Below are 25,799 nucleotides of genomic sequence, written 5' to 3'. Positions count from 1 at the left end.
TTACTGTCGTTCGCAAGGCAAACGCACGTCTGGTGCACGATAATCGTTATACGCAAGTACGGTTCCTACGAGCATCGCAAACAGAATTGTACGTGACACCTACGACTAGCACTTCAATTGTCCGTTTGTCTTACGTTGCTCTCTCAATCACGTCAACACGATTTTTAACGCTACGATCAGCCACGGGAGCCAAAACTGGCAAAACCCGTAGCACACGCACGATCACCAAACACGTACGGACAGTTGTGACTGAGGCTTTAGGTGGCTCACAACACCCAGAAATAGTTTCTCAATTCAGCAAATAATTACTTGATTATGATAGAAAGCATGATTGGATAAAATGTATATGTGATTCTTAAAAGGTGACCCGCTGTATAAGTCGAAAGGGTGAAAACATTAAACTTTTGGAGAAGACATTGTCTTTTAGTTTAGTTTTCATTTATAGCTTAGTGAATATGAACAAACGCCCCTGTTGGATTCGAACTAATGATCAGAATTCAGAAGCCCACATTCACCAGTATCCTAAGAACCTTAATAAGACCATTACGCTAAGATTACCTGCAATTTTTTAAACATACAAAGAAGATAGGTTAACTAAAGGTGAGGCAGATAAAGAGACTAAAAAGTTAACAATAAAAAAAATAATACCGACATATCAAGCTAGTACATAGTACATTTTTCAGTAATATCTGAGTATATTTAGCATTATGTCAATTTTTAGGTCACCTGAGTCACTCAGGTGAACTATTGCAATTGGTCTTCATCCGTCGTCTTCTGTTAACAATTTTACTTTTTTAACTTCTTTTAACTTTTAACCATTAGTGAAAATATATATTTGATCTTAGAATAGAACCATTTTAACAAGACCAAAATGACTTTCTGTAGGACGTAACTAGCTATTTCTTGCATCAAAATAAGTTAAAAATGACGCTGGTTTCATGTGAAATATACACCGATTGCGTGCAGTCTTTGCTCAAAAGCCAGACAATCTTGTTGATTTCAAAGAGCAATGGTAGAGCGGCCTCTCAATGAAATAGACAGGCCTACGTCACATTGCTGTTTGCAGCAACTACCCAAAGTTCAAGCTCTTGTTAAAATGGTTCTTGTTCTTCTCCCTATCCAAGACAAGGCGGGGGGGGGGGGGGGGGGGTACTAGTAAACTAAATGCATGAATCCAATTTTGTGAAGAAATCGGAAAGAGAGTGTTGCAGTTACATATTGAATTTAATGTATATAACGTTAACTGAAGTCATTTTTTACTTGGATTTGGGAACGAGTCAGTTTGGTGACGAGTTGACTGTAATTCCTAAATGTATATATACAGTATTTGATTAAATCTAAGCGACAGCGGTTTGTTTACAATTTGAAACAGTTCCATGATCCACCTCTAGTAAAAATCAAGGATCGATAACTGCAATGTTGACGGATACCCGGAAGTTACGTAATCACACTCGCTGACTGAGAAGATGGAGGATGGGACAAGTTTAAAGACGGGCTTTCTTCTTCGCTACGTAAGTTACTTAACACTGAAAAGGAGATATGACATTTTTTTAAACAAGTGATTTTTTAACGGAATCACAATTGGGTTATTTAAATAGGAGTTTATGCCTGTATAGTATAAGATTGATAATTGGATACTGACAGACTGTAGCTCTGCATCATGCAGGTTCGAGCAACAAGGACCTATTGGTGGAAAACGCCATCACTGTTTCTCTGGACAGTCCATAATAACACTACTCAGGACAGTTGTTCGACCCAAGCACTAGTCACCTGGTCACCTTGCCGTTTTAGGTTGAGATTATTTATAGCCGTATTTCCGTTTAAGCTACTTGCATATCGAGGTGTCTGGAGAACCTTTATTGTACAGTAGTCTGTAGGGACTAGGTAAGGGTCCACTAGGAAAACCCAAACCCAGTCATGGTACTCTAAAAAAAAAGCCATACTCTGGTACAGAGAATTTAATCAAAATTAGTCTAAAAATGCAATAACACATATGACTAACATGACAATGATTTTTTCAATATACATACTTCACTGTTATCATAACCTTTCAATTAACCCCTTCATGGTAACTGCGGTACTGCTCTTTTGCAGGGCAAAATGACATAATTTGGTGAAATATGACGTAACGTTAATTGTTTCATTTACGTCATTTAATTATCTAGTACCTACCAATATTTCGGCAAAGTATATCAATTCGCCCTGCAAGAAAGTAGTAACGCAGTTAATGTGAAGGGGTCTATAGTTCAAGTTCTTTAGCAGTTCTCAAACCTATGATTATTAGTTAAAGGAAAACACTGTTGTGTTAATATTACATTGTATTACTTATTAGGTTTGTTACTGACTGTTTAAAGAAATTTGTGGGGTCGGAAAAGTCCATAGAATGCGAGGCTCCGCCAACATGACTTTACCAATCCCACATATTTCTTTTAACAGTCAGTTACAAACCTAATAAGTGTTGTAATATATAACAATTAAATTAATAGCTTAATTCTCTAATTATTTATCTTCCTCGTCAGTCGTCTGTGCAAACCTGGATGCCATTGTTGGATCATAATATTACGTCAAGGGCAAAGGGGGGTTATTTTAATTTTATTCGGGGCTTAAAAAAATAAAGGTATGGTTGAATGTTTGTGTCAAAAAGTCAGCTCAAATAACGTTACGCCACTATATTGCGGTATAAATTTTGATGCTCGCCGTGTCCACCATGTTGCGGTATAAATTTTAATGCTCACCGTGTAAAGAAGTTTATAAGGCAATCACGTGACGCGATCATCCAATGATGTCGAGACATTCTAGTCTGAGGCAAAACAATTTATTATGTACTATTTGTTACATTGTTTACACATGGCATCACATCAGCATTGCACTAACTGTTTTATGCAGTGTACTCTGTCCCATGTTTTTTCTTCATTTACAACTATCTGAATCTTTTATACAATCCTCATTCTACTATACTATGCAAGACTTACTAATGTTTATACTATTTCCATCTATAAGACGAACAATATTCTTTAAGATTTAAATCAAAGTGAAATCTTGTAACAAATATCAACCTACATGTGACTGTCATAAGCCTAACATTTTCAAGTACTGCTAACTGCTACTGTTATTTAAAAGATTAAAAAGACTAATGATGACTATATTAATTGTGGTACTACTGGTATATGAAATATATGTCATAAAATTGATGCTCAACTTTGTTAAAATAAATGATTAACAATTAATGAAAGAAAATCAAATTCAAGCTATATATGTAGATTGAAATTACATATTTTTGTTGGTCTCAAATGTGATAGTTCTGTGGTAGTATCTTTCTGTGTAGATTTGATAATTTTACTGTAGTGACCAGGATGTTTTCAAATTCTTAAGTTAGATGACCTGTTTGTTGAGGGTACATTAAGTAGATGAGTTGCCTATCTTATACACACTTATGCAATACATACCAAATAGATCCTGCTCAAGGCTGGTGTGTGTATGAAGTCATCAAAATGTCTGCTCAGATTTATGTGTCATATGATGCATGTTCTATTTTCCATCCATAAGAATATGTAGCATTGGTTTGTGCACTGCAATAATTTATATGGTACCCTCTATATAATTTGTACAGTGATAAGTGTCAAGTATAGGATAGAGAGTCATGAATTATATAGAATTGATTGATATGCTTGACGAAGTCAATGACTCACTTGTTATAATTATAGTTATCTTCATGATTAACATTATACAGTTGACTGGGGTCGAAGGCAACAGGTGATCAACTGTTGACCAAGACTCAGTCAACAACTGTTTTGTACGTTATACCCTTTCTAATCAATAACACGTTTTCGCTGAATGTGACGTCACCGGTCAACAGTCTTTTTTAACAGTCTTTTTTAACAGTTCCAATCTACCAGTTCCAGTTAAACAGTCAAAAATGCTTGACTTTTTTTTCGTATAGAGTTATATACTGTAGTAACTGTTTTACAGGGGTATAACATAACAATATTTAGTCTAAAATCTGCAGTCGATCCTGACAATAAGCCAGATTTTTCTAGGGTGTCTTGTTATTAAGGTATAGCACTTTGATGTACATGTAAACTTATGCAGATTTTTTCAAACTACTTGTACATAATTGGCCTAAGATGATCAAAACGAGGCTACTTTACAAATTGATAGAAATATGTAGGAAAACGGAATATAAAATCTGTTATAACGAGAATAAGAAGTCTGTAGATCCCTGTAGTAGAGCTAAAGATGTAAAACATCAGGGATGATTTCATAATGTCCATATGATTTTTATATTTGGTAGGAGCCAAATAAGCGATGGAAGTTGCGATGGTTTGTTCTTCTAGAAGAACAGTTGGTGTGTACACATAAACTGCATCATTCCATGGTGGTGGACATTGTTCCCCTTCAGGGAGCCTCCGTAGTTTGTCCAATCACCGACCCCCAGCTCAACTCACCTGTAAGTCACAAAAATTAATAAACAATTCCATAAGTAAGGAGTATTATCTGGTTTCGACATGTCAAAAGTAAATTTGATTAAGATTACCGTAAATGCTTTAATTTGATCTTTTATAAAGGTCATACAATTGTCAGTAATTATAGAAAATTTGATATACATGTATAAGGCAAGTAAAGTCAATCCCATGAGATATTGATCATTTCTCTATATTATCTATTATGTTTGGAGATTCTTTTAATCCTTTCCTTACAATTAGGGGACCTTCAAGATCACCACTCCGGCGGGAGACGAGCTCTTCTACCAGGCTGCCGGGAAACAGGACCGAGATGGCTGGGCTCACGCGGTGGGAGCCGTCATCAGATCGCTCAGTGGATCCAAACAGGTCGGTCTCTCTACAGCAATACAAGTTTTCTATTTGTTTGCTTTCACATAGAGGTAATTTGTGCTGAAGAAAAGAACTTGAAAAATGCCAACTACTGTTCTTATAGATTAACATTGAACAATTCACTTTCATCATTTGATTTACCTAAAAATTGTATAAAATTAATGTTTCTGCAACATTTGGCTTCAGTTCTTAATATGTTTGTTGTTATTTTTTTAATATTTCATTTTAAATTCTTTCAGGATTCAGAACAACCAATTCCATTTACAGCTTTCAGAGCCACAGCAAACGTCAGGTACATGTGTATATGATCTTTCATAGTTATGGCAAACTTTTTCTAAGAATTTACTCTGTGTTTTGCCCTGATCATGCGTGTTTTAATTTGAGTACATGTATCTGTATTTTGCAAACATTCTTGTTGTAGTGAAATTTTGGGTGCTATGCAAGACCCTGATGCTGGGGTTAGCTTGGGGAGCCATGTCCGTAATGGTGCAGTTCACAAGAATTGTTTTACAGGTAACACTCAGTCACTCTTTATACTCACACAATATTGAATGTGTAATGTGATTACTTGCACCATAGTAAGCTAACAATGACTTTAAAATGAATTGTTCCATACCGTAATCATCAGTTAAGTCAACTAGTGTTTGTATTTACTGGTAATCTAATTGATGTCAACTCAGGTTAAGTTGACAGTTTTTCATCTTTTATGATTCCAAAATAAAGGCATTTATCTGTATAAAAGATGTAGATCCTTTAACAAAATATAATACCAAGTAGTATATAAAAGTTTCGAATCATCATACGTTTAGTAATATGTATAGAATCCATTTTTCCTGTATGTTGAAGCCACTAGTTTGACTTTTTCTTTATCAATTACTGTGTGTAGACAGGTACTGTTGCGGTACATTTTCCCTGTACTTTGGTTTACAGGAAGTGCTGTAGTAGACTGGCTGGTACGCTGGTCAATCATCAGGAAACGTGAGGACGGGTCGGCCATGATTCAGACTCTGCTAAAACTAGGTCATGTCCAGGAAGTGGACATCAATGACGGAGCTCTGGGAGCCTCCAAAAAGTTCAGTGATGGAGACAAACTATACAGATTTGTGAGTTCATCTTTCAATAACCAAAATAAAGCTCTTTAAAACAAATCAAAGTGTATTAAAGATAAGGAATATTTTATTATTCAATGTGTACATCTATTTAAAGCATTACATTCAAAGTTGGTGATTGATTTATAGTCCTCCCTTAACCTTGGTGCTAAGAGGAACAGTTACTATGACAGCACTGACAGTGACAGCAGCTCTTCGGAGGATGAAGAGGACGACACTCAGGAAAACAAACTCAAAAAAGGAAAAGTACTCAAAGCATCCTACCTGTCCAAAAAGGTTGGGTTATTCGCCACAAATTTACCACAAATTGCAATCATTAGTTATTATTTTTTTAGTTTTGAGAATTAAAATGTGATTTTTTTATCATTAGAAAAGTATACGTAAGGATTGGAGAATTGTCCGAGTTACATTACGAGAAAACCCACCTTCTCTGGAATATTCAAGAGTTTTGGTAAGAATGTAACAAGTCTTTGATACATTCAAATTCAATTTACGTTTTCTGACATGGAAGTTGGTACCTCACAACACCTAGGCTTTTATTTTTTGACACACTTTATCACAAGATGGCAAATGTTTTGTTAATTTGTTTGTGTCAATCGATTAGGTTGAATATTGTCATGGCTCAGTGGTTAAAGTATCAAGCTTGTGAACCACAGATCATGAGTTTAAATCCACCTGGAACATTTGTTATATTTACTGAATCAAGTTTTTGAAAATTTGAATTTTTTATCCAAAATTGGACTTTTTATTGTGTATCTATACTTTTTATCAACAATGCTATTTATTATAATCAAATAATTCAAGGTGTAGTGAGCCTCCTTAATGAACAGATTGGGGCAATAATTTTTAATCAGCTTCTAATTTTGCACTATGTAAAAGACTATCCAATTTCATTTTACAGCATGATCACTCCAAAAAAGGGAAGCTAATTGAAGTGGAGGACGTAAACACAGAGGAAGCTAAAAATGATTGTTTAGGTAGAATATCAAGTTCATTTTATTTTTTGGATCCTAACCACCATTCCGATTATATATATTGTTTTGACCAACACGTAGAACTATAAAACTTTTTATGAAGGAAGAATATATATTGTAATGAAGTGTTTTTGCTCCCATTTTGGTGGGGTGACATCTGAAAATACATGCTAGGGGTTAAAAAAATGTTTGTAAAAGCAGGGTATGAAATTTAAAAAAAAATTCTTAGAATAATTAGGCAAGGCAAAGATTATATGTATTAATTGAAAGTTAAAAAACAAAGACCTCCCATAAAGGGAAGCAATTGAAAACAGCATATTCAATACTCTCAGTTGGAAAAACCATATGCATTAAACAATACCTTTGTTTGTAACACAAAAAATCCCTAATTGAAGGATTTGTATTGTTTAGTCTGTAGTCAAGATACAGCTGAGACAACCAGACTGAGAAGAAGAATTGTTTTGAGAGACACAGGAGGCAAATGTTACATCTTTAAAACCAAGGATGAACAGGAGAAGTTAGAGTGGCTTCCCTTGCTGCAGAGCCTCAGTCGGAAGGCCGCCACATCGCAGTGACAGCAAACGGGCCTCCAGTTACCTGGTCTTCATATAAATTCACAGGAAAAATGCATAATTATGACTAAGTAGTACGTGAACATTTTCATTTGAAATGACAAGATATTTTTTGAGAACAAATCAGCACACATGAAGTAATGTTTGATGAACAATTGACATTTATGAACATACTAGTCTTTAAGTACTCTGTAATTATATGATGTGTCATATTCAAAAAATTTTAACGTTTAGCCTCTTTGCAATAAAAATAAAACTGAAAAAATTTGTAGAAATTAGATACTAAACAGCATATATTAAATAGGAAATTTGAGAGGAAAAAGGTCTTTAAATAAGATAGAAATAATTATACAGTCATTGATAGCCTGTGAAAGAATGAATAATGACAAATGTTACGTACATGTATGTTTCATGTATATATACGAGTAAACAAACAAACTCATATTATCAAATTTTATTCCATATAACTTGAATGTTGTCATGCATAGTATTTTAAACAGAAGATAAGAAAAAAAAATTGCGAGTTTATATACTCCTAACAGAGGAAGCATTAACTAAAAAAACACATAAAAAGTAGAATACTTGTACACATATCCAAGTCTTTCAGTCTGTCTTTCATTTTCTATTTGTGGTAATGAATTCTTTTTTTCATTGTAAACATTGGTAGATTGTTAAACAAATGTATAAGTAGCTTTTGTGAGATCACTATACATTTCATGCTTTTATTTTTGCCAAACAAATGAAAATCTCTTGCCAAGTATTCATAATTATTTTTTTACATTTCTGGAACTGTATTTTATGAATGTTAAATGGTTGGCAATATTTATGCCTCACATGCAATAAAAGATACGTGAATGTTTAAAGGAGCTCAAATCTGTTTCCTTGTCAAGTCTTCGATGCATTTTTTGATTTTGATTGAGTATTATTGTAATCAGTCTAAGTATTGCAGGCATTAACATGCAATATTATAAAGTAAATATTCCAATGTATTCCGACTAAGAACTGTCAAGTTTATTATAATTTTTATATTAATGTTAAGAATCTCATAGGCAGGAATAGATTTTTATTAAATCTATTAGCTTGTTACATTACTTAAAATCAATATCAGATGAAGTGTACATAGATTTTTGATGCTTGATGGTTTTTTAATGTGAAATATACCTTTCTACATCTATATAATCTCATATCTTCTTATGTAGGCCTCTTATTTTACATCCAGTCTCATGCTTACACATGTAGGCCTCTTATTCAACATCCAATCTCATGCTTATACATGTAGGCCTCTTATTTTACATCCAGTCTCATACCTACACATGAAGGCCTCTTATTTTACATCCAATCTCGTGCGTACACATCTAGGCCTCTTATTTTACATCCATTCTCATGCTTACACATGTAGGCCTCTTATTTTTACATCCATTCTCATACCTACACTTGTAGGTCCCTTGTTCTACACCCAATTTCATACCTAGACAAATAGGTCCCTTGTTCTACATCCAATTTCATACCTACACAAGTAGGTCCCTTGTTCTACATCCAATTTCATACCTAAACTTGTAGGTCCCTTGTTTTACATCCAATTTCATACCTACACAAGTAGGTCCCTTGTTCTACATCTAATTCCATACCTACACAAGTAGGTCTCTTGTTCTACATCCAATTTCATACCTAAACTTGTAGGTCCCTTGTTTTACATCCAATTTCATACCTACACAAGTAGGTCCCTTGTTCTACATCTAATTCCATACCTACACAAGTAGGTCTCTTGTTCTACATCCAATTTCATACCTACACAAGTAGGTCCCTTGTTCTACATCTAATTCCATACCTACACAGTCATGTAGGTCCCTTGTTCTACATCTAATTCCATACCTACACATGTAGGTTCCTTGTTCTACATCCAATTTCATACCTACACAGTCATGTAGGTCCCTTGTTTAACATCCAATTTTACAATTACACAAGAAGGTTCCTTGTTCTACATCCAATTTCATACCTACTCTTGTAGGTCCCTTGTTATACATCCAATTTCATACCTACACAAGAAGGTCCCTTGTTCTACATCTAATTCCATACCTACACATGTAGGTCTCTTGTTCTACATCCAATTTCATACCTACACATGTAAGTCTTTGTTCAACATTCAATTTCATACCTACACAGTCATGTAGGTCCCTTGTTCAACATCCAGTCTCACAACTACACATGTAGGTCTCTTGTTCTACATCTAATTCCATACCTAGACAAGTAGGTCCCTTGTTCTACATCCAATTCCATACCTACACATGTAGGTCTCTTGTTCTACATCCAATTTCATACCTACACATGTAGGTCTCTTGTTCTACATCCAATTTCATACCTACACATGTAAGTCTTTGTTCAACATTCAATTTCATACCTACACAGTCATGTAGGTCCCTTGTTCAACATCCAGTCTCACAACTACACATGTAGGTCTCTTGTTCTACATCGTATTTTATATCCACACATATAGGTCTTTTGTTTTATATCCAATTTCATACTTACACTTGTAGGTCCTTGTTCTACATCCAATTTCATACCTACACATGTAAGTCTTTGTTCAATATTCAATTTCATACCTACACAGTCATTTAGGTCCCTTGTTCAACATCCAGTCTCACAACTACACATGTAGGTCTCTTGTTCTACATCGTATTTTATATCCACACATATAGGTCTTTTGTTTTATATCCAATTTCATACTTACACTTGTAGGTTCCTTGTTCTACATCCAATTTCATACCTACACAGTCATGTAGGTCCCTTGTTTAACATCCAATTTTACAATTCTACAAGAAGGTTCCTTGTTCTACATCCAATTTCATACTTACTCTTGTAGGTCCCTTGTTATACATCCAATTTCATAACTACACAAGAAGGTCTCTTGTTCTACATTCAATCTCATACGTACACACGTAAGCCTCTTATTTTACATCCAATTTCAAACCTAAACAAATAGGTCCCTTGGTACTCCTTAAACAACTACATTAGCTTTAATATTATGTTATGTATACCAGCCTGCCTTTGATCAATTTTTTCTAGATAATAATGTTAATATTTATGAGGGGAATTTACACTGAAAGTTATGCATGCATATGCATGTATATATTTATACTGTGTGGTAGTTCAACAATAGCTGTAGATGTACGTTTGTGTCAGGCCTGCACTATGACTCCAAACCATATTGTCACAGATGCATTTCTTTACTTGATCTACATGTTAGCTGCTCGCTACCCAGGGGAAAACTTCTTAATACTGCATGGTTACTTGTACATGCAACTACACAGAATCAAACATCTAGTCACATATTTATTTTTACTGAATGTTAAGTTTTATGTGGTATAACCAGCCAACAAAATAGAGGAAAAGTAATTATTTAATCGTATAACTTGTACATCTAGCTACACTAAATAACCATTTAGTCAAGATTTGAATGTTAACGTATCTTTATATTATAACCAGCAACCCAGACAAAACCGAATTATTAAATGTATGTTAACGTACATTTACTGCATGCAAATGTAGCTATTAGCCGCCAGAAACCTTTAGTCTTGCTACAGATGTGTTTAGTTCATTTGTGAGATGAGAGCTAGAAATGAGTAACTGATATGCGGTGCTGTTTCTGTCCTTTGAATTGTACTATGTATTTTTTAATGCTTTATCAGGCGCTGGATCATTTATTCTAGTAGAAATGGATTTGTAAGTCCTTAACCAAATGCTATCCAACTTATACAGTCATTTATAATGTAATTTATCTTTTTAAGAATTTACCACTCGATAAACTGATAAATTAAAGAAGACACGGCTCCTCTATTTCTTTGTAACCATTAAAAAATACAGGTACAATAATTATGATGATGTTCTGTTGTACATGTGAGAGGACGGATGTGATTGCGTGTGAAGGTTTGGCATTAGAGACTGGCCTTGTTAACCAGAGTAAGAAACGTGTCTCATTGTCTGCTCCCTCGCTCCTAACTTGCAACCGCCAATCTGTGCATACAATTCACGAAACTTAAGTTTAATCAGAAGGAAAATATTAAAACTTGAAAAGAATGCTTATTTTTTGTATCTTGGTACAAATCAATAAATCATCAGTAATTTATTTAAGCAAGACACAATGTTTTATTTATTGAACACTGCACAATAAACTAGTTTCCCACCGTGATGCGCTATCATGCGTCATGGGATAGGCAGCGAAGCAATTTGAAGTCTATAACGCTATGTTCATTAAATGTTTTGCAATATTATTTTTTTATGAAAATACCCGATAGCATTAATCGATTACGAATGTTATGAAGCTAAATGTACATGGTTATATACTAGTAGTTTCATGCATCAAGTACGGGTATACGCATGTTTTAAAATATTGAAAACGGGGCTTTTTTAAATATGTTATTTTTAATAACATTCTGAAAACAATGTAAGCAAGTTTGTATATGGCTGTACAACGGAATATTTCTGTTTTTCTTTTTGGTGCAAATGTTTTTGTTTTTACTGAGATTGGTGTAAACATTAAATTTATAAATGGACACACAATTATTACTCAATGAAAGACCTGTAAAGGTGTATTGTTGAATGGAATAAACATTAATTTAAATGAAATGAAGGTGTCATTGTTTTTTGTGGAGAATGGGATATCCTATACATTGCAATTAAGTTTTATTTCAAGAAAATGTAATGGATTTTCTAGAAAAAAAGAAGTTTATAGTTTTGTAATTAATCTTCTGCACTGGGCTTTGTAGGTGCAAACAAATAACTGAATAAAACATGGCCTGCACTTGTCAAGCAAGCAATGCTATGAGGTGAATTAATCAGACAGTGTTGGACTGTGACCGCGTGTCCTGGTACCTAGTCGTCGATTACTTACACTGAGGGTGAACCTGGTCACCGGTAAAATGTCTGCAATCAATGCCCAACAGTCTGTGTTATTACTCCAAGAAAGAACTTAAACAATTTTGTTACAATGTCCCTGGCTGAGTTAAAATCAATAATTTGGTGATAACCAAATATGCAATGCATGTACACAATACAATAAGAAAATTCGAAGAAATTTATATTTTGACTTCAAATTCCAGAATAAATCGACCATAGCAGAATCACTTTTTCTGGGTATCTTTGGGTGGGGGTGGGGTTGTATAATTTTCGTTTGGTAAGTGTACTGCACTGAGAGACACAAATCCATTAGCACGCAGTAGCGGATCCAGGATTTGTTAAGGGGGGGGGGGCGGTCGAAAAGACCGGTGGTCAAGGGATCCAGTTTGTCCAAGGCAAAGCCCTGCCTGGCGGGGGCCCCTGAAAGCTCCCAGGTTCTGGGTTGTTTAAAACACTTTTTTGAGCTTTTCTGGCTGTACCTGACCTATCATAAAATCAATGATGAACAACAAAAAAACTGATTTTCTGTAGTTTTATTTTTGTTTAATTATGATCACAAAAGGGCTAAATCCGCCTGTTACATTTAACAAAATAGTGATCACCATTATTCCCCTTGCAACAGAAGTGCATAAAATTCCTTTTACAGCCAATCTTGACATTAATTGTACTGTTGTGTGACTCCTTCCATAAAGATGACCGTCTCTGTTACGTGTTAACAAATATGATGCTTTCTGGTACAGCTATAGAATCCATGTACAGACAACTGTAACCGCCTCAGTACATCACTTGTAAACGGTCCAGAACAGTCTTATACACTGTACAACAATTACACTTTATGTATGTCACTGGGTGTTATGCGAAATTCTGGGGAAAAAAAGAATTGATCTACTTTAGCTTTTATGATCCCAATTGAGATCTAACATTTAACAGCTGTTTAAGAATCGTTTACAAAACTCACCGTGTAATTTGTTGTGTTGTATCAAGCTCTCCAGATTTTCAAAGATGTAAAACCCCGTTTCCTTTGTTATTCGATTTCTCTTGGGAATGATAAGGGAAATGTCCTTGGCATTGGGTGCAAGAGGAGGCAGACTTTTAGGACGAAGAATCCGTGCCATCAAAATGTGATCTAAATCCAGAAATTGGTTACCATGGTTACCAAATAACGAAAATGCGAAGAAAGAAATATGTTTTCCTTAAAACAGGCACGTAGCAACAGCCCCCAAACTTTTTATCGCAGCAATTTTTTTTTTTTATAAAATTTACATTTAAAAAATCGATTTTTCATGGAGTTGGCCCCTCTACTTCTTTTTGGAGCACGTGAAAAATGACATAAACAATTAACAGATACATTGAAGTTGTAAGTATTCTACGCCGTCATGGCTTAAGATTTTCATGATTTTGGGGCGGAAAAAATTAAATTTTTTGGATGAATCACCCCTCCCCTTCAAAAACGATGCTACGTGCCTGCTTATTTAAAAAGAAGAGTGCACATTCACCTTTACATATTTTTTGCCACGGTATAACAGAACATATACGAAGATTGTTCAATATGTATTGTGTATTGTATGATACACGCATCTCAAAAGCTTTCGACTCAATATTATATCCCTTTAAATTTTTCTCAGCGGTTTGAAATAACTATTTATTTCAATCTCTGAATCCAGTTCTGAAATGCGTCACTGTACGCTGATTTAGGTAGACCTCTGAGGCACTGACTGATGGCTGAGCCAAGCCAAGGGTTTGTCGGGACTTGTAACGACGACCAGATAAGAACCTTTTAAGTTTGGAAAAAGAAAAAGGGGCTAGATCTGGGGATTCGGAGTATGGTGGTTGTGGCAAGACAACCACCTTCTCCGATTTCAAAATTCGCTGCACAAGCTCGAATATATGTGATAGAGCTTCATCATGCCTAAATCCTGACACAGGGCGTCACTTATGTTAATTTTTCTTGAGCCTTTCTAGTATAAATATATCGGTAATTACTTATCAATCTGCAAAACGTTTTTCCCTTTGTCACTGAATTCGGACGGCTATACCATCAGATGAGAAGAATAGGCAATAAAGAACCTTCTTTGTGCTAATGTTTCTATTGGCAACAACAGGCCTTCTACCGTGTTTAGGAACCCATTTTGTCTCCAATTTGTCTTACTGGTTCGAGAGAGGGAATCCATGTTTCGTCACCAGTAACAATATTTGAAAATTTTCTTTGACTGAATACCGGAAACATATTTAGCAATTGCTTAGCGGTTTGTACTCGCTTTTGGTCATATGGTGATCTGTCCGCATAAACGCGGACAACATAGTCATCTGGCTGAAATCGTACGTACTTTGAAAATACGCTTCAAAATGAAATGCATCCGCGTTAGCAAGATGCCAGCAGCTTGGACAATATCACGAACCGTGTATCTGCCATCACGTTTAACGATTGAAACATTTGCCTTGCCTGTTAACGTCAAAGGTCGGCCAGATTTAAATGCATCTTTGAACTATGTGCCCGTCGAAAAATTGTTTTATTCACCAACGAACTTTCTTATAAGATATCCTATCAGACCCATAAACTGTCCCAAATGGGGTTAAAATATGCGAACTTTTATATAAGCTATAATTTTTTCAAAATTCTCAACCCGTTTCCCAAACATTTTTACATTAGTGGTCAACGACTGGCATGACTCTGCTGAAATGATATAAGTTGTCACCGTGTTTACACCGTTTGGTATTGAATAGAGCTTTTCAAGAGTATCATCCACGAAAGCGTGCAAAGCGTTATCGCACTGTTGTACAATACACATAACACATGAAACAGCTATTGTGTAGTAACCCCCTGTCTAAAATCAGACTATTCTTACTGTGATAAAATAGCTTTAAATCCACTGATACTCTGTACACATGAAAGTCAGACATGGATTCAGAAATTTCTAAAGGAAATTAATGGCGCATTTTCGGTAACTTTACTGTGTAAGTCTAATTGTTTTTTTTACCCCTTTCCGTTTCCTTGACATATACATGAAGATACTATATGACACTGACGCCAAAAATGGCATTTACCTGGTACTATATCCATACGCGGCCCATCGTCGGTGTTGTGGGGCGATACTGGCGTATGCTTCTTTGATTTCAGTTTCGCCTTTGTTGGACTCGAGAGCAGAAGATCGGAACCTTTATGTTTATTATGGAACAACCGGAATTGGTTTTTCAACTTTCTTCTTCTGTCATCTACCATTGGTAAAACATGGACAAACATGGTAACTGATATGTACATGTATAAAAGAAATACTAAACACAGACCAACAAATAGTTATTACATATACAAATGTTCATGTGTATGCAAACAAACATATAGAAGTTATAACATAAACCACTTACTAACCAACAAATAATACAGACAACTCAAAAATTAACAGGTAATAGTAATTACAGAATAGTAATTACAGAGACACATAAATCAATAAATAACACTGATTACATAGACCACACACAGATCAACAAATAACGCTGATTACATTGACCACACACAGATCAACAAATAACACTTATTACATAGACCACACACAGATCAACAAATAACACTGATTACATAGACCACACACAGATCAACAAATAACACTGATTACATACACCACACACAGATCAACAAATAACACTGATTACATAGACCACATACAGATCAACAAATAACATTGATTACATCGACCACACACAGATCAACAAATAACACTGATTACATCGACCACACACAGATCAACAAATAACACTGATTACATACACCACACACAGATCAACAAAAAACACTGATTACATACACCACACACAGATCAACAAATAACACTGATTACATAGACCACATACAGATCAACAAATAACATTGATTACATAGACCACACACAGATCAGCAAATAACACTGATTACATAGACCACACACAGATCAACAAAAAACACTGATTACATAGACCACATACAGATCAACAAAAAACACTGATTACATACACCACACACAGATCAACAAATAACACTGATTACATAGACCACATACAGATCAACAAATAACATTGATTACATAGACCACACACAGATCAGCAAATAACACTTATTACATCAACCACACACAGATCAACAAATAACACTGATTACATAGACCACACACAGATCAACAAATAACACTGATTACATAGACCGCACACAGATCAACAAATAACACTGATTACATAGACCACATACAGATCAACAAATAACACTGATTACATAGACCACACATAGATCAACAAATAATCGGGTATTTTTACATTAAAACAGTATTTACTTTGGAAAATATACACAGACCAACAAATTACGGTACCGGTATTATCTACACAATTATATGAACACACGGTCAAAGGATTAGAAAGTTACAGTCGTTTACCTTTTTCCGTGTCTTTCTCCGTCGAGGTTTTTGAGGTTTCTACGCGACTGGAGACGGAGGATAGGCCGTTAGGTCCTTCAGAAAGCCAGCGGTACTGAGGCGCCGCTGTAAGTCAACAGAAAAAGCCGTGGACATTCCTGATAACAATTACTATATAGTATTACAATATAAGTGATATCACCAATCTAAAGAGTCTGACCTTTGTTCTTCTGAATCGAATATCTAAATGCTTCGGACAGCTTTCGGACGATGGACATCGTATTTGCTGTCGATTGAAATCAAATGTCAATGTGATGTTGAGTCATATACCGTTAAGTCATCTTAGTTAAAATTACAGAAGTAGTCACGTGACCGATCGTTACCTTTCAGCACTGAGGAGGACCTGGTGGGGCCATCCACGCGGGCTGGTCTCGGGCCTGCTTGGGACGTTTCTTTTTTATTCTGGAGCAAAAGAAAGGTTCAACATTTGATATAATCGTTTTAAAATTGTTAGTAGATAATTTCTTTCTTTCCGTATGAATTAGCCATCAATACATGTACATGTATAGTTTCGATATTTCACATTAAGTAAGAGGGGACCAAGCTGGTTGGGATATATCCTGTAAGAACTGTAAAAATCGAATCAAACAGATCGGCATTAACTTCTTTATCATTGAAACTCGAAATACTAGCAACGGAAATTACACTAGAATTTAAAAGTTCCTGAAAAGCATGTTGTAAACACGTATACCTCACGTAAGTACAACAGGAGCACGCAACTGCTTCTTTCATTCAAACGTGAAAGAAAACAGCCGGCTCTTTCTGGTGTAATTGCCGTGATTGCTAAAGCAGTAAAATTCTTAAAACAACTTGCATTCGTTTGCAGTTTTTACCCCCACTTAATGTGAAGATGATGTTTATAAAATGATACACTCTCTTTACATTTCGTTATAAGTTATCGAGCAACCTGGGATGTATTCTTCGGCTAATATTATTTATAAGTTATTTATAATCATTCACTTCTAGATTGTTTCTGGCCAAAGAAAACCCAGAAAGAACAGCGACAGATACATGTATATCCAAATATCCAATCGTCCCATAACCCACAAAGGGGGGGGGGGGGGGGGGGGGTGGGGGTGAGAAGGAGATTCAAACTTTCGAAGATATATCATGATGTTAATCTTTAACGCCCCTCCCTGGCTTATAAAGAGGTGTAACAAGATGATCCTAAAGAAGCATCAGTAGGAATACATGCACATCGATAAGGTTAGCCTTGTTGGCGCGCTTCCTACTAACCCCATCCACTAAACTGTAATCTATGTCAGCACAGCCGTCTGGGGTCTTAATGTTTGTATCACATGTAATACATGTTCAATATTCAGAAAATACTAATATATTTTACTAATGGTCTTACCAAAACAACATCCTCTGAATCACCGAAAACGCAAGAAAATAATCCCACCATCACCAAAACATTGCAACATATTTTCAACATGTTGTACATGTAATTCTCATAAATTTCTAATATCTCTTCTTATATAAGTCAAAATAATGCGAATAGAAAACCAGTAATGAAATGAATTATGATTCGCTTTATCACGAACTAGTCATTTTAAATTACAAAGTCACTCATGTATATCACCTTATATAATCAAACGATTATAATTATCTTTGTTATCTAAATTGCATATGTCGAACTTTTAAATGACTATAGATTTGGTTTGTCAGCACATATTCTGTATAAAAAAAATAAATCCTGATTAAGTTAATAATTATACCTTGAATTAGAATATGTATAAATCATATATTCTACACCATTATATTTTAAAACATTTTCCTTATTTTAAGTATTAGATACTAGTTTGGGACCAAATCAACGCACTTTGAAAAAAAAATTCAAAGTGCGTGAAAGGGACCAATTTAACGCACTTTGAGCATTTTTTCAAAGTGCATTTTAAACGTATATCGATATTTTTTTTATTATCGAGACACTTAACGCACTTTATATATATATATATATCTTGGAGAACGAGGGATGGGTGTAGGTTAACCAATGATACAGTGCATTACCAGTGCATTATTAATTTGATTACAGGAAAAAGGTCTCCTCATCTTTCCTTATGAAACATATGGTATTCAACAACTTGGATTAAAAATATAAAGAACTGAAAAACAAATACGTTTTGTAATAAACTCAGTAAAGTGATATTGAAAAAACGAGCTAGCCAAACAATAATTTCTCCAATAATATGTCAAAGAATCTGGAAGTGTTTCAACATAAACAGTCTTTTCAAATTCCAATTAAATAAATAACTGCATTATTTAAAAAAAGTTACAGTGACAACCATAAATTTATTATAAACCAAACAATAAGAATTAGGATGTAGGGATTTGTTTTCTCTGGCACTGATCTTCTAAAAGATCATATTGTTTTTGATAAACATAACTAACGTGTCCTTTTTTACGTCATGTGTGTTTGTATGCACATGCAATTGAAGTCAATTGAGATATGGTATGCATTTATCTCAAAAATCACATCTATAAATCATTTACGTCTCTGACAAAGGCCAAATGTACCAAATAAGAAGGAAATTTGCTGCATTTTGGCAACGCACTTTGAAAAATTAACGCACTTTGCAAATTATGTTCAAAGTGCGTTGTAACACTTGTGTCCACTCCCTTGATGTTCTTATTTGTAGGAGTATAAAATATTAAATCAGAATTAACATCGTTGGTAAACGCGGAATTATCACAGTTTATATTAAAGCTGCTTGGTCCGATTTTTTTGTAATTACAGTATCAACATTTTTTTCATACAAATCATTTATCTTAGAAAGTTATGGACTTTCCCCTATTTACACCAGCAGAATCATTCTCCTTTCAAAGTTAGAACTATTCAAAGTAAATAAAAATAATTTCTCTTTGGGCAAACGAAAAAACAAACCAAAATGCATCACGGGAATGTTTAGAAAAGGAAACTGCATAATTTCGTCCCCCGAATGATTGGGGCTATTCGACCCACATGCTATGCATCGATTGTAAAGAAAGCAGACTTTAGAGATATTGGCTAACAAAACGTACACATGTTTATTTGTAATTTGTCTGATTATTTCGACCTTTATTTAAAGCGATGTCAAATTCGTAATACAACCATACCCGTCTCGTAGTCAGGGGTGAAATTTAACATGAGGCGAAATAACACGGCACCTTTTAATGTCGTTTTGTTTTGTTAGCAAATTTTGTACGTATTTTTCTTCATTGAAATTTGGCATAATTGACGGGTAAAACTACTGTAATGTCTATTTTTATACATATACTAGGCATAGCCATCGTTTAAAAGCGAGTATAAAATTTGATATAAAATCGGACCAAGCAGCTTTAAAATGCGTTACAGCTGTACATGTGTCACGGTGTGACATTCAATCTTTCGGACTATTTTTTATTATTGTATAAATTAACTTTTTCGGACTTTGTGTTAATTGTTACAAAAACTTTTCATCTATTTCGACAACTGTTTTATAAACGTTATAAATTCCTCACAGCATTAATCCCACCAGTGACCTGAGGCTCAATCAGTGATGGACAGATAATCTTTTAATTGACTTCTGTTTATGTTTATTGACACTTAAGCTTCTTTTATCTTATTAATCCTTTTATGTACATGCTGCTAAAATGTCCCGAGTTACCCAATAGCTGATTGATAATTGATTTATTTACATCTGTACTTATTATGTTAATCCTTCATTGTGTTATTCCATTGCTCATTATATATTATTCGGAACTGTAAATTATAGTCAGTTGGAATCAGACCTTCGGTGCTGATGCATACCAAACTCACGTAAAAGTATATTTCATGTAAAGTCTATATTAAAGTCTGAAAACTAAACGCATGTTGGCTTGTTGGAGGTTTCATGAGGCTGGGTCCAACAACAAGAGACTAAGCTCACGGTTGGCTCAGCATTAGTCCTGTATGGGAGAGAGCGCCCTGTAATACATGTATTTAATAACAGTTCAATATTTGTATGATAATAACTTTAATTTGTTTGTGTGAAAAAAATACTGAGTTTGTGAATCCTGATTTTGGTAGAACATATAATCAAATCGCTTATTTCACATTTGAATCAGACAATATATTAGATAGAAATAGTTTGTCTAATGTTTTGGTTATAGGGATTGTATGGGGGGTTTTCCTGATAACTTATCAGGAATAGAGTTATTGGACGTGTTTCTGGTTCCGTATAGAATTACATTTGTCTCTCTTGGCTTGAATTCTCTGGGTTGTAAAATTGTGCCCCCCCCCCCTTTCACCTAATAAAAAACCAGACAAACTTTCTTGAACAAAATTGAAAATTCACAATTTAATACGGCGAGTTAATCATAAATGCTTTTAATTAATTAACTCGTTGAATAAAGACACTGATAAAATTGTTGTCTACGTAAAATAAATGTACTTTGTATGCTTGTGTGTATTCTTGTGCAAATTTTATGTACTGTTTGATATAATTATTCAAATATTTTTTCAGTGTCTGTTAGGTGTATATTTCTGATCATCTCAAATTTAATGAGCCATGCTGTATACATATGAGATCACTGACCATGCACTGTGCTCCAGTAACATTTTTATCATCTATGATATACACCACTCTGTGCAGGTGTACCATATCAGGGGAGCGTTACACTCAAAGTTAGGATTATCATAGACCCTTATCATCTGATGTTTCCAGAAATAAAAGTTAATAAAAATACAATTCATTTCATTTTCATTTTCATTTTATTTATTCTCATATTGTATAAAACAACATAGAGAAAATATACAATACATACAATATTATGCAAAAAGCAAGAGTGTATACTGTACACATCAACCTGGAGAGTTGACTCTCTTATTAATGATATTGATGAATTTACATAAGTTATTAATAACAGCTAATTTTTTACATGAAAATAATTCAAAAAATTTGAAAGCATTTGGTCGTCTAAAATACATTGATGGTAAATAAGCTTTTCTATATTCTTTCAATTCTGGACATATCATGATATAGTGATATTCGTCGCCAATGTTATTTTTACATAAATTACAAAATCGTTGATTTCTAGGTACATTGTTCCATCTGCCTGTCTCAATTGGCAGTTTATGGTTGCTTGTTCTAAATCTAACTAATGTAGTAATGTTATTCATATAAGCACCAGAGTTTATGTAATTTCTAGGTACAAAAGTGTTATTGGTAAACAAGTTATAGATCAATCCTTTACTAGATGCGTTACAATCAGAGACCCATTTTTGTTGAAATTGGTCAATCAAAGTTTGCTTAGCAACATTTAAAATCCATTTTTCATTTTCTACATTATGCGTCAACCAGACATAGCTTAGACCACATTCATGTAAAATATTCTGTATACATTCAACCCATTTGAAATTATAATTGTTGATTTGTGTTAGGCTATGTAAAAAAGTATACAATATATATGACAATTTTGATTCTTTACCTTTCAACAATCTTATCCAAAAATTCAACATTCTAATTTTTGCTTTCACACACAATGGATATCTAGCAAGTTCACCGTAGATCATAAAATTTGGTGTGGATGTACATGTACATGTGTACTTTCCTGTAAAATTATTCTTTACAATTCATAATAATTCATTGTTAATGACTTTAATACGTCTGACAACTGTAAAAATAACCATTGAAAGTGAATAATTAATGAAAATGACAAAGAAAATAAAATAAAACCCTGCACAGACTTTACATACCCTGGTATAGCATAATTATAGTAAACTCAAGAAAGCTTGTCTGATGAAAACTTGTCGTCGTCCACTGCATTATATTTCTTTATACGCTTCATTTTATTTTAAAGTTTTGAATCAATTTCGACTATACTACTGTATGCAGGAAAGTCTAAATTCTAAGTTCTAAATTTGATATTCATGATAAGTTTTTCACTTTGCATTGGTCTCCCACTTTTTTGAAACGGACATTTTTTTTAATTCATACCTCATCCATCTGACGTTAAAATATTGCTTTTTTTAGTAAGATAATTTCCTTTACAAAAACAAGGTTCAAATCGGTTGCCTCCTGATTTTTTTTGTTACCACCCCCCCCCCCCCCCGTTACGAAAATGGATTTGTTTCCTTTTTCCGTGTATCAAGATGTGTGGATAAATTCGTCTATCCTTTTTCACTTTCAGAAACGATGCTACATGTCTGAGTTGTTATCAAAGAATAAGAAGAGCATTCTTGGGTGACCATTATCGTCGGGACGTGATCAAATTCAATAAAGCCCCAAGGGCTTTATGATGAATTTGACATGTAAAAATTGTTTTGGAATAAGGAAATAAATGTGATAGGTATACTTCTAACAGCCCCCCCCCCCCCCCCCCCACACACACACATCAATATTTTTACGATTTTTGAAATTGTCTTTTGGGGTTTTTGTTTGCGTTATCAAGATTTTTTTCCTCACCCCCCCCCCCCCCCTTCAAAATTGATTCTTCGTGCCTGAAAAACCTCAAAGCTTTAAAATTTGAGCAGATTCCAATAGCATTATATACAGATATAGAGTAGCCTTATAATTGCCTCGACCATCCGTCATTTTGAACCTTCAGCCGTACTCTATGTGATCTAGGTGAGAACGGACTTCACACTAACTCTCTGACTGTACACACAGAACTGTAAAGGAATGCAATGAATTTATTATTAAACTTTAGTAAGTGTTCTATCCCGCAGGAGATATTCTAACATTCAGCAGTATGATTCAAAGCAGAAAGATATGTTATAGAAAGAATCTTTTAAAAAAATTCGCGGGTTGATGATTTTATAAGAGGCCATAGTCAGGTTTGGCTGATAACCAATAAAGAGGTACATGCAGGTCTTCTTCTTCCTAATGAATTGCAATGCTACGCTAATGAACGTACCCCATGAATAACATGTATAACCATGGTCTTATCAACTAACTCACGCTTTACCAAAATCAATCAAATTTTGATCAGGAACATTAGCAGATATGTTCTATATAAAATATGCACCTGATTTTAGTTCAGCTAAGTATACAGAAACTACGTCATGGGAGAAAACAGCCTAACACTAACAGCTAAGACCAGGAGAGGCTGAATTGATTTTTTAATAAAATATTTGCCATGAAGGATAACTAGGGACTGAAAAGTGTTTTGACAGAAGATCTTTGAAATGGACTCCACTAAGAAAGAGGAAGCCTAGAGGACAAAAGGATGCATGGAGAAGGACCATTATAAGAAACGGAGATGAAGGTGGTTGGCTATGACTGGAATAGCATCACCAGAATTGTGAACAAAGTGAAAAGTAATCTGTCAGAAAATGCGAATGGACTACATTTTTTCTGAAGTTAAATGATGCCAGGTCATAGGAAGAAGAAACGGCCAAGCTTCAGGAGAAAATGAGGCCAGACCCCGTGATCATCAATCAAGTTGTCTAAGATTTGAAAAATAAAAATTAAATCATTAAACCTCTCTCTCTCTCTCTCTCTCTCTCTCTCTCTCTCTCTCTCTCCCATGTGTCTTTTTCACGAATCTGCTGTGAAGTGTCATTCTATTCGTGCAGATTTTAGAAGGATGGATTATTTGTATGTAAAGAATGACAAATCACCGCCGTGCGTAATTTATACGTGTTTAATGCAAGGCGAGTGATGAATTAACATATGAATGAATACAAAGCTTGTTAAAAGTATTTATTGTCTATTAAACAAGTACATCCCAACCTGACTTTTGCAAACATCCATTGTCTGAACTGTATAAATATCAGATATAAGACTCGGCTGAATTAGAATGTCGATTTATAAATTGTAGGACTTTTATAGTTTTGTATTCAGGCTTTTAGATGATTACTTCCTTTGTTATTTTATATCTCTTTTGCTTTCCTCTCTCTTATTTTTTTTTTTTTTTTTTTTACAAATTAAATGTCTTAATGAGATCCTGGGACTCTAATTAACTGCAAGTGCTTGTAATTTATAAAACAATTAAAGCAGATAGTCTAAATTTAGATTGAAGTAGATATTTGAAAGAATGCAATTTAATGCAATGTTCTAGATTAAAATAAAATAAAATTACTTTTAGAGATGGTAATTTTGATAGATCTACATATATTTATGTACGACAATGACATTGTTTTCTGATAAACACGAATATATACTTTAATCCTCCTTGTTTTATTTGTTTTGCCAAACATATATTTTTGAAAAATTTAATTCTTCAGAAATTAATACAAAGAAAAGAAATTGTACGATGTTATAATTAGTCAGTTTGAGGCGCAATACATCAACAAATGCTTTCTTCTTGTGTATTTAGTGAAAATTGCCACAGACACAGACATTCCTTACTTTATAAAGTGTATATATGATATACATCAATCATATATACATTTGTAAACAGACGACCACAGTAGTGATATTTTCTATCCTAGTACATTTACTTCTTTGGTAAATGTAAATCTAGTTTATCTGTATTACCACCCTCTAAAATGCGGTAGATGGGGTAATGTCTGTTTAGAAAAAATACGTCAAATTTTTCCTTGAAAAATTGAAGATTAAGTGAAATTATTAATATTTTGAAAGCAGGCATACAAACATTTCAAGTCTGTTCAAACCAGAGTCTGTGGGTGATAGAGAGTGGTCACAGTATGGATGGGTGTCTGATGTATGTAAGTACGTCAACATGTTAACCGAGGCATCGAAAAGGCGACCTGAGACGTATGGGAACTACTTGTAGGTTTAAATTACACTCAATTTATATTACATTTGAACTAGATTCACTTGTTTTTCATGATAATAACTACTGAGTTCAATTCAGATTCTATTAGTATGGAATGGTTTTTGCATTTAGTCATTTTTTATTTTGTTTTAAAATTTCTAAAAATCAAATAATGTACCTGTAGTGCGTCACGCCACTTCTTTCACAGAATTATAAACAATCACCGCAATGACGGTCAGGTACAAGCAATACGCAGGTAAAACTGGTCCATTTTTAGGAGAGGTGGTCCGCACTTTACTTTTTTTCCTTCCTAGTTCCCAGT

The 25,799-nt window shown here is 34.3% G+C and overlaps 2 protein-coding genes across 3 annotated transcripts; one reads left to right on the top strand and one right to left on the bottom strand.

Annotated features, from left to right (window-relative positions):
* The first annotated feature begins 1,359 nt into the window (after window positions 1–1,359).
* LOC105339535 (pleckstrin-2) lies at window positions 1,360–7,692 on the top strand. The gene is made up of 10 exons (XM_034451171.2): window positions 1,360–1,511; window positions 4,292–4,447; window positions 4,704–4,829; window positions 5,072–5,124; window positions 5,254–5,345; window positions 5,763–5,935; window positions 6,071–6,217; window positions 6,312–6,392; window positions 6,843–6,918; window positions 7,327–7,692. The coding sequence occupies exons 1-10, from the start codon at window positions 1,467–1,469 to the stop codon at window positions 7,488–7,490; spliced, it is 1,113 nt and encodes a 370-aa protein (XP_034307062.2). The 5' UTR covers window positions 1,360–1,466; the 3' UTR covers window positions 7,491–7,692.
* Window positions 7,693–12,915: 5,223 nt separating this feature from the next.
* LOC105339538 (uncharacterized) lies at window positions 12,916–25,799 on the bottom strand. 2 transcript variants are annotated; one of them, XM_034451172.2, is made up of 7 exons: window positions 18,171–18,300; window positions 17,140–17,218; window positions 16,977–17,042; window positions 16,778–16,882; window positions 15,426–15,593; window positions 13,339–13,506; window positions 12,916–13,244 (listed from the first exon to the last, which is right to left on the bottom strand). In XM_034451172.2, the coding sequence occupies exons 1-7, from the start codon at window positions 18,258–18,260 to the stop codon at window positions 13,207–13,209; spliced, it is 714 nt and encodes a 237-aa protein (XP_034307063.2). In that variant the 5' UTR covers window positions 18,261–18,300; the 3' UTR covers window positions 12,916–13,206. The 2 variants fall into 2 exon arrangements, with proteins under 2 accessions (XP_034307063.2, XP_065938267.1); XM_066082195.1 differs by lacking the exon at window positions 18,171–18,300 and adding an exon at window positions 25,656–25,799 and having other exon boundaries at window positions 12,918–13,244.

This window comes from Magallana gigas, chromosome 4, assembly GCF_963853765.1.
Source record: "Magallana gigas chromosome 4, xbMagGiga1.1, whole genome shotgun sequence".
NCBI lineage: Eukaryota > Metazoa > Mollusca > Bivalvia > Ostreida > Ostreidae > Magallana > Magallana gigas.
Note: the sequence above shows the minus strand (reverse complement) of the source record. Positions and strands in the feature narration are given on the sequence as shown.